Genomic DNA, 13,750 nt, shown 5'->3' with positions numbered 1-13,750 from the left:
TGGATTGTAATGGAAAAAAAGTCAATATACAGCGATTTGTTCATCTGTTAAAAAAAAACATTGCTATGGTTTTAATATAAAAGCAATCATTTGCCCATGATGGTTTTAATATAAAAGCAATCATTTGCCCATGTAGAACTGGTTTATAGCAATCCTTTACACAGGTTGAACTGGATTATAGCAATCCTTTACCCAGGTTGAACTGGCTTTAATGTCAAAGCAATCCTTTATCCATGTCATTTGGGACTAACATGTCAGTTGAGACTAACATGTTAAAGCAATCTGTTACCTAGGTCATTTGAGACTATTATGCCGTAACAATCATTTGATAATAACACATAGCATTTCATTTTTTTTATGCAAGGAGAATTTTACTATGATTTTTTGTCTTTTCGACACACTTTTGAGGAAATTTGCTGCTACAATGTGAACTGTTTTTCATAAAATACTATTTTATGTGGGGCAAGCTTTAAATAGAATATGGTGAACATGTGTACCAGTATATTGTTTGTCTGCTGTGGATATGGCTTCTGCTGTGGATATGCCGTGTCTGCTGTGGATATGCCTTCTGCTGTGGATATGCCGTCTGCTGCACATGTATCAATCAATGACATTTTGTTATCTACATGTATATGGATAGAATATCTGTAAATGTTAAATATACATTGTGCATGAAAATATACCTATAATGGTATAAACGAGAGCCGGGTACGACTGATAAAATGAGATCGACACATTCCGGATGAAACATTAGAATTTTATTTATTTGAAGACTAGTGGGTGAGAGTTCAGTTTTAAGATGTTCCATTGTCTGGTCCAGATAGTTTAACACTCACCCCCATGTTCCAGGTTTGTCCAACCTTGAAGGCAAATCAATTTTGGATAGTATAGATATTATTATGAAGTTTTAGTGCCAATATCATGAAAGTCCTTCAGTCATTTGACAATTACCTTTCTGCAAAAAAGAAATGACTATTTTATAAATAGAATTAAAAGGTATGTACTAGGCTAAAAATAACTCTCAATTCAGTTGTAATACATTTAGAACAACTTTTGTTGTCCTTTTTTGTGGCTATGAATTTAACATACTTGCTTGAATTCTGTTCAGTAGAGGTCTTTGAACCTTCAAATTCATTCTTGCGGACATAAGTTTTTAGACTAGTGCATGTATACCATAGGTGAAGCCTGATGTCTCCCCACCTTATCCAGGCCCACCTTAATACCTTTCCAGTCCCATGTCATTGAAATGGGGGTCTAATATGGGCATCCCCATCTAATGTGTCCTTTTATAATTGGTGTGCCCCATCCCTTTCCCTCTATGTAAATGTCTATTTTTGAACTTGCTAACACATTTCATTCATTACGTTTTAATTTTCTAAAAATGCAAAATGGAAATTGAAGTGGATGCCGGTTATGGATCTGTGCTTGTTTGCACATTTCATTTGAAAAGACTAAATTACCTAAACGTACAGATCAGTTAAGATCCTCATCCTACAACATTGTATTGATCCGAAATGTACAAAAAATTTCATTCATCACTTCAATACTTCATCACGACTATAAGTAAAGAGTAAATCTATTTATTTCTAACGGTTAAAGGATTAACACAGGTGTTATTATAGGTCTAATAGAAGTAGGTAGATAAATAAAAAACCCAGGTGTACATACAGATCTATATTGTAGATATGACTAATATATTTATATATACCATCAGTTTAAATACTTACTAATATATACCATATTATATACCCTCTATTTACTAAGCTCTCCTTTTATTTGACTGAATAGTTTTCTTTGGATTGTAAAGGTGAAGATATTCCCACACTGCCTACCAATCATATTCACAAGCTATATTTTACTATTTTTGTACATTGACATATGAATATCTATACAAATACTACTATCGAAGGCGTCAATATTTTAACATGCCTGTACAAGCTGTCTTGGGATATCTTTCAATAATGTCTCTGCAGTATTATTTAATTTTTTTTTCTAAAAATTAACTATTTGATTAGAGTTAGAATTTTTGTCTTGAAATTAAGCATACATATTTATGGCTGGGATGGGGTCTTTCCCAAATAATCAGAGCCACAGTTGCTTGCTGATTAACACTGTTATTTTTTATATTGATATAGCTGAATAGGAGTAGTTATTCATACAAATTAGTCTACACCTGATGAATAAGTTTAGATTCGGCATAGGTGCATGTTTGCAAGTAAAATCAGCCCAAAACTCCTAATGGTTTAGTCCTATAGATGAATTGGACAGAACATAACCTTACAACTTCCATTTTTATGATATCAGTGAGATGATTGGAAAATCATAGCAATGAACATGGTCAAGTTTACCATTTACAATGAGAAAAAACAAAATAAAACAGAGCACATGCTCCTTTAAAGCATGTCATTAAACCTTAATTACTATAGTTCGAAGTTTAATAACAAAATTGAAACAAGCAAACACTCCAAACAGTACTTAGATCTACTTATAATTAGACTGTGAACAAACTTAAGCTAAACCCATAACCAAATTTAAAAGGTTTAAAAAAGAATAAACATATCCTGCCTCATGCATGACACCCACCAATATTTTACAGCTTAGAATCGTCATGTTACGGTTGCTTTCAAGTTCTAACATATTACAATTGTTTACATATTCATAAGACGTTACACTTCTAGCGCGACAGAAAATATTTATATGCCATAATTTACATACTTACCTTCCTGTTGGCCTCAAATAAAAATAAAAAGAATATTTTAAAAAAAGATCAAAATCAGATTTATTAGGATAGAAAATAATACTTAAATTGATATCCTTTAAGTCTAGATCAAAGTTGTCTTGCATATAATCTCATTCATTATAAGGGCTGTAACAGTTGACTCGGGTCAAGGCAAAGGCATTGACAATGACCCCTTTGAATAAACTGGTCATTAAAAGTCTATTTGAATATATTTGTGAGGTTTATGCTGAGCTATAGAACTGTCTCATATCATTTTATTTGCGTAGAGTAAAAGGTTCTGTTTAAGTGAAAAGCGAAGGATGAATTTAGTTTATTGCCTTTAAATGTAAGAAATCCACATTGGATTAATTTGACAATTTGTTTTATTAATGAATGTTGGATGAGTTGAATTTGATTTATTCACTTAAATTTAGAGTTGAAACTTGTAAAGAAGATCTTCAGAAATGTCAAAAGCATATAATCATTTTGACATACACAGTTTGTGAAGGCGTAAAGTGTTATATTGAATTATAACAAGCTATTCTTTTTTTTTATTATTCTGTCTGTCCTGCGTCCTTGAGTTAAGAAAATTATCACTTTGCCAACAGCTTGTGGCTATTTAGCCCAATTATGGAAATATCATTTCATCATAGATGACATTGAATCAAAGAAAGTTGGCAGAGTCTTTGAAAATAACAGGATGAGAGAGAGAATTACGTCCCTGTGATATTTACGACAATCTCGGCTCAGGGGGCTTCACCGTCAGCCTTCAGTTGATTGCGAAAATACAGTGACAATCTTGTTTGAAGTGCTGGATGTCAACTCCGATAACATGGTAGAGCAACTTGGGAACACATTCATCTCTGTCACATTACAGTGAGCAGCCGACCTGGAGTACAAGTATAAAACTTGTAGAAGTCATTAAAAAATAACTTGGACCGTGGTCAACTTACCACATGAATACAGCTATAATATTTGTTGTCATTTGGATCACTGACCATTATATTATTCGTTGATCTGTTATTGCGGACATCTTATTGTGAGTGTACGGTTTCTAATGAAAGGGGAATAATTAGAAAAGAAGCCTTTTGAAGTGAAGCAGAAGTGGCCAATAAATTACATGACATGATAATTGAATGAAGAATGTGTTAAGAGGAGATAATAAATCTGCGCTCTGATGGCTGGGAATAATATCCAGTTGATTTTGTCAGCCTGTTTTAAGTGAATGTTTATTCAAGTGTAACCATCAGGTACATGTAGGTATTAATAGACTGTCAAACATGAATTTTTATATACAACTTGATTACCTTGATAGGAAACTTCATACCTCAATGTTGACCTAAGTACGGGTGGGGCAATAACTGTTAATTTAGCTCACTCCTTTCCGTGAACTCTATAAGTTTTTTCACAATCTGAAATGTCAAAGTTTGTGATAACTTTTTAGTTATAAGATATGTATCAAAAAAAAATCTGACATTTGACACAAAACAAGTATTTTTGGATATGCAATTTGTTGAAAAGGAAGTTGATGAATTGTGTCATATAGTCTTTATAATGAATCAAGCAGGCCCTAGATGAATGGACCTCTGTAAACTGTTAATGTGTGTACTGTGACAGTGATCTAGTCTGATGATGGGAATAAAATTGGAATATGTTGTAATCAAGTAATCATGGGAAATCAATGAAGAACTTTTTCCATTAGAACCAAGGTGGCACCGCCATTCTCATTAAGTCATAAAGTACAAAGACACAATCACAGGATTAATTAATTGGATAACATGATCTATTGTTTTATGTTCACGACTTGACTCCATACCAATCAATGAATTCTCCCATTTCATGAGGAAAATCTCGATTAGAAAACGGGACTTACTTATAAAAGTATGCTTGTTTATTTTTTTTACTAAGTGAGTGCCGTTTCTGAGATTTAAGCAAGATTCAACATCCTGATGTTTTGATAACAGGTGTAAGCACGTTTTTTTTCTGTGATGTTTTGTGTTGTGCAGATTTTAAACGCGACTAACTGTACCAGTGGTTATGTTGTTATGAAATCGATGATATCTCGGTAAATTAAGACAAATGGCCATTATTTCGCTTCCAGTAATTTCGAGTTGATTAAAAGATCCTGGACTTTTACCAATTCTTCAACAAACGGCTTTCATCCCAAGGATTGTAAATTCCTCTAGAACCACATGGCTATAACTCTCTCGTAACATGACTCAAAACGCTTCTCTTGGCTTCGGCAGGTTGTTGTGATATACAGGAGTTTTTGGCACATAGTGTTTCCTACCTCTTGTTTTAGGAATAAGTGCACAATTCACTGGATTTAGATTAATGTAAACAACTGGCAGCGCGGCCATTGCTGTGCAACTTTATAGCCTCTTCAGTTTTAAATTTCGTAACTAGTGCCGTAAATTTATTTGTTTCTTCTGATTCTTTTGGATTATCAAGATTAAATTGGATTCACAAAAGGATCATGTTGTTGAACCATCAGGAATAAAACACATTAACTATAATCCTGGATTGAACCTATTGAACTTTTGTGGGGATTATTTTTTATTACAAAAATTTCTAAAATGAGGTCACAAACAGATTCCAATTACCCTTTTAAAGGGTATCAATCATCCGTGTTTAACACATACAAATTTTCAGCCAAACGGCCCACTGTTCATTGGGCAATGGATTTAGAAGATTTAGAAGAAATGAAAAGGCAGAAGTCATACACTCCAAGAGCACTTTTTCGATCAAAGGTAGAAAGATTAATAAACGTAGGATAGTTAAAAATTATACCTCGTTTTACAAGTTAGGTAACCTTGTAAAGATGACAACCTTTTAGATTTTAACATCGTAAATTAATGTGGGTTAGGTTTGTCTTTTAATTTGAACTGTGTAACTTTTTGATACCCGAAGATCAAGTTTGTTCTCTTTGAATATTATGGCTTTGATATATGTTTTTAACCTGTATTATGGCGTATGAACGAAAGGTTTCACTTTTGGCAGATGTAAAATTAGGCTTGTAGATCAGTAGGGTTAGGTTATGGAGATATGTCAAACTGGTTTGTGTTCTTCAGAGTCTCTATGCAATTTATTTTCATTGGAACTAAAACAGAATCTTGGTATGTTAATTATTTTTTAGGATTGAAATCACTACAATAAAATATATTATTTTTAAACAAACAAACATTTAATTTAAAGAATTTTAAAAACATATAATAATTGGTGGGCTACTAAAAAAGAAAATGAATGCAAGTAGACAAGATTGGATTAAAATACATCTGGCATTTGATTTAATTTGGCAATGATCAGCAATTGATTCAAATGTTCAGAAATCAGGTTTTGGGGGTATTTTTAAAATGTAAGCATTTTTTCTTGCTTTTCACTGTATGTACTAAAGTTACAGTGTCTTTTCGGATTAATATAAGAATTGAAATAATAGTTTCATAGAGAAAGGCTTGCTGTTGCTCCAGCCATTGGTCATCAATTAGGTGATAGATGGCATGGCTATTGAATAACAATATCTCGTTTTAAATAAAAAGTAAATATTTGAAATGATGGCTTCACTTAAAAAAGTAATAATAGCAAGCTAGTAAATAGTACAAAATATATAAACATAGTTACATATTTTTCAAATTTATGCATATGTACAGTTGTTTTTCGGTGTTTCTAAGAAGTTAAATATTGTTGTTAAATATTTGAAGCTTGTGATAATCAACCACAATTAATTAATAATAAATTAAGCGAAGATAAAAATCTGTAATACCTGGTTCAATTACCATAGCACTTCATGTTATAAAGGGTAACTCAATCTGTATATCATTAATGAGGTAACTTGTCGTCATGACATTGTCCCTATGAACAAACATCTGTTTATTGTAGAAAATAATTGACATTACATTAAGTCATCAGCTATTCCTGACTCCTACTTCTGTTACCTTTAATTACTTCTGTCATCAGGTCAATTGACCTTAGCTTCTGTGGAAATGAGATATAGGCACTCATTATGGGCTAATGGGGTAAACCCTCAATGTTCTTGGTTCAGTGAAAAGGGTTATGCATGCTGTGCAGTACAGTGAGTGTATTTGGGCTTGCTAATTGATTGAAGATTTTATTGCCTACAGTGACTGATTCGCTTCATCATTTAAATACATAACAGTACACAAAACAAAATGAAGTTTTGTTTTAATTAATAAATTAATTATTTTCTGTCTGACTTAAAGATATGTTCCCTCAAGCCTAATTAAGCCATTTGTTTGACCCTCTATAGATTTATCTCAAGATTTAATATGTGGAATAGCAACGAAAAATAAAACTATGCACCCAAATTTGCTTATACCCACAATACATAAGTTCGTTACTCACACATTGCATGGTAATGCCACATTTGTAGATTGTCAAATAGCTTCTCTTGAAGTGTATCGAAAGGTATAATATTTCATAGCACAGATATGTTTTCTTGGTGGTTTGGATATATTCCCAATCAATAGTTATCTATTTATGGTTGAGACCGCGCAGGAAATATGTCTTTGACTATTTTTAAACATAATACAAATTGATTCTTCTATACAAGCACATAGGTACATCAATGAAAAGTTATATTCAGTTGAGCATTTTAAGATCTGAAAAAAAAGCTAACATATATATATATACATAGGTGTACAAGCTGGGGGGGCTTGGGGGCGGCCGCCCCCCCATTTTGGGCACCAAATGCTGGGAAAATTTGGGCACACAATTGTACTTTGTAAAAGTTGTATAAAATAATATTGCGTTCTTGAATGTGTCCAATTTAACAGCGAATTTATTATTATTATGTAACATACTAAGAACCTAACTACATTTTTTGGGCACCAACCACCACCGCCTCCCCCCCCCCCCAGTCAAAAATTTCCCCGTACGCCTATGTATATATATATTATACATGTTTATGTTTATTATTTGATATTGTATTGCTTTAGTATTGTATTACCAGTATATGTATGTATTTTATTGTTGAATCCCATCATTATTCTACAGTACACCAACAAATGATTTTCACAGATTTGTGAAATGTTTTTAATATTAACTCCAAATTGCATTAAGCAGGGGTTGAGGGACAGGGACCCATTCCAAATTCCAGTATACATGTTAATTTAATCATTTTTAGGGAATATTTAATAGAGATCTGGGCATTTCTTTTATAACCCCTTTCCAGTAGTCTAATCAAAATTATACCAATATTTTGTTTTTCGATTGTTTACTCCAGCTATAAGTCATGTTCAGTGATGGGATTGGTAGAATCCAAATCAAACTACCAATCAACCCTGTGCTACTTAACATTTAGCTGCTTAATCATGCTCAAAGTTACAATTATGCTGTTGTCACAGTCCCAGAAAATGGTTTGATTGAACATGATTTTTTTAGGTTAATGGATTGACCAACCAAATATACTGCTTGAAAAAATCCAGTTTTTATTAGGTTGCCCTCCGAGTATTGTTTATTGGTGTATTGTAGTTGTGATAGTGAGTATTTGTGCTGTGATAGTGAGTGAATATTGTGATATTATTTATTTACAGAGCAATGAAACATTAAACAGACAAAACTACTACAACCCTGTAAGATCTGTGAGTAATTAACCCCTCCTTATGTTGTAACTTTGTTTATAAAAGAGACATATTGATGAGAAATTTAAAGTTATCTGTGTATCGGTTATAATTGGCTCAACTCAATTCAGTTGCTTACAAATAGCTTCATGAATGTTCTTCTTGGGCGAATCAGATCTGTTTTTTTTCCCCTGATAAACCTTCTGACAACTGTGACTGTGTTTAGCCAATGAGGACAAAAGTTGTTAAATATAATTTACTTTAAGCAATTCAATGTTTGGATAATTTTGGATGTCAATTTTAGATAATTAATCATTTAATGATTCATTTGAATCTGTTTTTGTTTGTCATACAATATGTCTCTTCTATATTTATGAAGCCTACAGTACGACCACATTCTACATGCCTCAATTCTGTGTATCCTCCTCAATTAAAGATGCATTACGTAAGATTTAGATAAAGAACTGCTATAATAGTTCAATAATAGATAATGAAAATTGAATATATTGAAAATTTCAGTTAGATAACTTTATTCTGAGCAAAGTTTTGAGTGTTGGAAGTTTTGACAAGATAAAGCATAGTCTTGATTGTTAACTACCATTGCTATGATAATGAACAAATTCTTGTTTATCTATTTTTAAAATTAAATTATTATATAGAGTGAGTGTTCTAATCCTTTCAATATCTTGGTCTAGAGAGTTGATTGTGGGCTTGTCATGTGAATAATGTCTAAACAATAATTTATATAACATGAAGTGAGAAAAAAGACCTACAATAGGCAGATTTAGCTCTTTCATAATGCATCTTTAAATACATGAACATGTTACTACTTTTGACTTCTAAATCATTGAAGTGAAATAAATTAATTTTGACTCTGATAAGGTTCTCGTAAAAAATTGCTTGAATTTCCTGTTAGATGTTAGCTAAAAAGGTAAGTATCCTAGTCATAAAAGATAATCAAATTTACTGATAAGTAAATAACCCTATAAATATCAGATAAACATGCGAATTGGGTGAACAGCTAGAAAAGGTGCCACTGCAGTTTTAAAATGTTATGTTTTATATAGTACATAATTCATAATAGTGTTCAGATGTTGCTTTACAATACAAACATACACATTTATAAAAGAATGTATAAGAATGTAGAAATTTAAACTCTAAAAGATGACACAAAAATGAAATGTATAAATTAAAACTTTTCAAGGTGACACTATGTCATTTAAGGACTAACATATGGTAAAATTGTATTTCAATAACTTGTTTGCACATAGTGTGGAAACTGGAGGACCCACGAGGTTGAGTAGGTGGCCGTACTCCTTGTCACGTACAAGCTTGGTATTGAAACCAGGCCATTTGAGTCAATGACATACATTATGTATGATCAAAAGCGCTCTAGACTACCCAACCCCCACCTTTAAAAGATGAAAAAAGATACACAAAAAAGATTAACAGCTGATAAAAGTAAATGGGGTTTTAAATGTGATTTAAAAAGGAGATATAGTATCATTTTGTATAATAAAAAGTGGGAGCTTATTCCCTAAAAAGAGAGTCTTAAAAGAAAAAAAGATCGTATGAACTAAAGGAATTTTTGATAAAGACCTTACTGATCAAGATGGACAATAGAATTGTAAAATATCACATGAATAAGATGGTACTGAATTATTAAAACATTTGTAACATAGCGGATAACATTTTTTTAAAAATCAAACCAAATGTAAAGGATAAATGACATTTTACCACCTACCCCATAGTGAGCAGATAAGATTTGTTCCTTTGACCTGGGGATGATCAAATGGTGTTACACTTAAATTTTAGCTCATAAGGTCTGTCATTGAGTTAAGTGGTGTCCTTTTGATCTCAAGCTTGTGTGTGACAATGAGTAGGGTTGCCTGCCAAACTGCTTGCGTTTTCTCTGGATCCTTCGGTTTCCTCCCCCCCCCCCTCCCCCGAAAGACAGCTACATGCAAAGGGAATTGTTAGTCCAAAAATTACCTAGTTGTGGACATTAAACCCCATATATATCTTTCTCTTGACCTAAATCTACCTCTGGTAACATAAAGTTCTACTAACCCAGTATTGGATATTCACAAAAGAATTCTATAAAAATATGATAATACAGTTTATTATTATCTCCTCTTTGGACAAAAATCATACAAATGTGTTGAATAAGTTAGTATCAATGATCTTAGAATGTGACTGACATCATTGACAAATCTAATACTGTTTAAATAAGTCCTGTCATTTTTGGACCAGGTCCAATATGAGCTTTGTGATAGAAATGATGGCACAGTATCAATACACCTATACACCTATGATTGTATAGAGTGTAACAGTAAATTTGTATCCTAAAATAATTCATGTTAGAGCTTTGGATCTAAGAATAGATTATGCTATAATGACTCAAAATTCATTTGTGATTGATAAACAATTTAGACATAGCAGATTTTCTCTGTCAACTTCAAAGCACTTTATTGTGTAGTATCAAGTGCAGATACAGTAATTTTGAATTAGGGATGGGGTGCACAAGGATTAATTTGGTAGACAAAGGGGACTGCACACTTCTAAATTCCTGCAGATCTGCTCCTGGAACATACACTCGAGTGAATCCAGAGAGGGTTTGGAGGGTGAAAGACAAATCGTATACTAATAGATAAGATTTTCAACTTTTAATTTGAAAATAGGAACCAACCCTGTAGGCCAGTGTATCTAGAAAAAAAAAGCTGTTAGTTGAATGTATCAATTGGCACTTGTTTCAATAACCTACCTAGGTTAGCCTACTCCTGTTGACTGAGAGCCCCACCTGATTCTATAATAACCTACTGGTAAATGGACTACTCCCATTGATTGAGTATTGTCACTTGATAATAGGGTTAAAAGTAATCAAGTTCTCAAAAAATGGACTGATTTCAAATAGTAATTCTAAATATTTAACTGATTACATTAAAAAAAAACAAACCCCAAGTAATTGTACTTTAATGTTAGAAATACGAGCCTATGAAACAATAAGTATTTAATACCAGAATTTCATAAGTATTGATTGTCATCATCACACCACCACACATGATTATTTAAGGAATGACTTGCACAATTGTTTTAATGTATAAATATGGACAAAGATGGTCATTATTAGTAATGTTATTAGCATGTATGGAACATATAGTCAGTGCATGAAATACATCCTGGCCTGTCTTGATTAAGGACTTAGTCCACAATTGATATTTTTATGACAAACTTCTCTGTATTTTTCAGCCTCCAGTCAACTCACAAGGCTCACGAGGTATCATGTCCAGTCTCAGGGATATGATTACACGGTAAGACTCATTTTTTTTGTCTAATTGAGCTAATAAATAGAAAATGTGTATTTCCAAATAATTTTTAAACATAATTACACCCTATGATATATTATAGGATGTATTATGGAACGGGACTGTAATGATGGAACCTGGGTGTAGGGATAGGGAGTAAGGGTAACTAAATTATAGAATGAAAATATTTAAAAAATATCTGTTTTGGTGGAGGGGGGGGGGGGGAGATGGTGGGGCAGGGGAGGGGAGGGAGATAAAAAAGTTTATGACTCAATATAATACAGAGAGTTCCTTGATTGGATCATATAATATTGCTTGGGAATGGATATATTGAATAAATTCTTATTCATTTTCTACCTGTTACAAGCCTAGAGATAGGTAAGAATCTCATAATCTGATTCAAGTGATGATTCTGGCAGACCTAAATGCCTAAATTTATGCAGTTAAAAGATTAAAGTGTAACACAATTACCTTAGACATTAATTTATGCAATTATTTAATGTTTTAAGTGCATACTGGGTAGGCCCCTTCTGCCAGAGGGGTTTGGGTTTTTTCATTATGTGTAAAAACTTTATTTTTGAACAACTGTAAACTGTAACGTTATCATTTATGGTTTCCTTTTATTTTCAATCTTCATGAAATATGGGTCCTTAATACAACTGTTAAAGGATGAGTCAACAAATCAAACATTTCTTAATGCTCTAAATATTTTAGAAACTAATCCGTCATAATACCTTTAAAAATGTCTTTCAAAGTATGATACACGGAAAATATTGTACTAATATTTTCCTACACAAGAATATAATGATATCCCTTTACATTAAGTAATTTAAATAGGTAGTTTAAGTTACTGAATTAGCTTTGTATAAGACATTTTTCATGGTGCATTTAGCAAAGCAGTCAACTGGCTGAAAATTTCTTAGGGCATGCCCATATCAGTTTATATCTTAACCCCATTTTCATTCTAATTCCTATATACACTGTTATATCTATTGAAACTTTCAAGCTTGAGTCCAGCAGACATCAAATGAAAATATTATTTCTCTTGAGAATAGATTTTAGTAGTAAATGATACACTCGATTGAATTTACATATAGATTTTATACCTTTTCTCGAAGATATTTTGATACATTGCCCTAGGCCCAAATTCAGTTCATTACATGAAGAGATCCTGTTATATTAACACTATATTTATGAGTTGGTAAAGACATATTGTCGCAAGGCAAATATATAGTGCACTTGAGGTAATATTCTTAATGCAGTTATCATTTATTTGATAACTGTAAAGATTATTAATTGGAAAAAGTCCATTACAATTTGAGACACCAACACCTAAACCCAAATTTGAAATGATACGACTGCATTCTTTTATTACTATCAAAATCACGATTTGATATTAAAGGACCTATAGCGAATAAACCTGGTGATAGACTCTTAGAAACTGTTATCCTATTCTCTTGCAACTAATAAAGTTCTATAATACAAATGGTCAGTTTTCATGTTTGGTGGGTAATCAGCTTTGTCACTCTAAGTTATATTTGTGTCAGTCCCTAAGTCATGTGTATGCATAGTGACATCGTTACGTTATTATTTTGTTTTATTATCGTTTTTCAGTGAAATAATATATAGGTTTTTGAATTTGTGCCATTAATCTAGTTATGTTAGAACTTCCCACATAAAAAAGCAATTTCATGTTGTCCTTTATTACATGTTCTCTTCATGGTTTATTGCTGAATAACTGTTATGATTGCATTGTTTTACAGGACACAGGATCCACCTGGAGAAGACCAGATGGTCCTGGATGTCACGTATATAACGGAAAGAATCATTTGTAAGTAATATATTCTTTACCCTTTAAGATGTGTTACCAGTACATCATAATCATGAATTTAGCAAAAACTACTGCTAGTCACAAAATGGGTCTTTGAGTACATCCACGTTAGGCTGATCGTCAGAAGATCACCTGACAATTCCTTATACGATCATCTGCTAAATCTGGGATAATTGTCAGTGTCAAAGCTGGATGTTATAAGGAGTAGGGTCATCTGCCTAAGATTGTAGGTTTTGTCTGGGTACTCTGCTTTTCTTACACTTTAAAAGATCCCTACATGTATGTAAATCATCAAAATAAAAAAAAAACATGAACAAGC

At 32.4% G+C, this 13,750-nt stretch overlaps 1 protein-coding gene across 1 annotated transcript in view; it reads left to right on the top strand.

Annotated features, from left to right (window-relative positions):
* LOC126807775 (tensin-1) overlaps positions 1 to 13,750 on the top strand; it is a 145,847-nt gene that overhangs the window by 85,719 nt on the left and 46,378 nt on the right. The window contains exons 5-7 of the mRNA XM_056103425.1: positions 8,269 to 8,316; positions 11,545 to 11,606; positions 13,364 to 13,431. Of these exons, the coding sequence (XP_055959400.1) occupies positions 8,269 to 8,316; positions 11,545 to 11,606; positions 13,364 to 13,431 (178 nt within the window). The remainder of the gene's footprint in view (positions 1 to 8,268; positions 8,317 to 11,544; positions 11,607 to 13,363; positions 13,432 to 13,750) is intronic.

Source organism: Patella vulgata, chromosome 9, assembly GCF_932274485.2.
Source record: "Patella vulgata chromosome 9, xgPatVulg1.2, whole genome shotgun sequence".
In the NCBI taxonomy this organism is placed as follows: Eukaryota; Metazoa; Mollusca; class Gastropoda; family Patellidae; genus Patella; species Patella vulgata.
The sequence above is the reverse complement of the archived record's forward strand: the minus strand, read 5'-3'. Positions and strand labels throughout refer to the sequence as shown.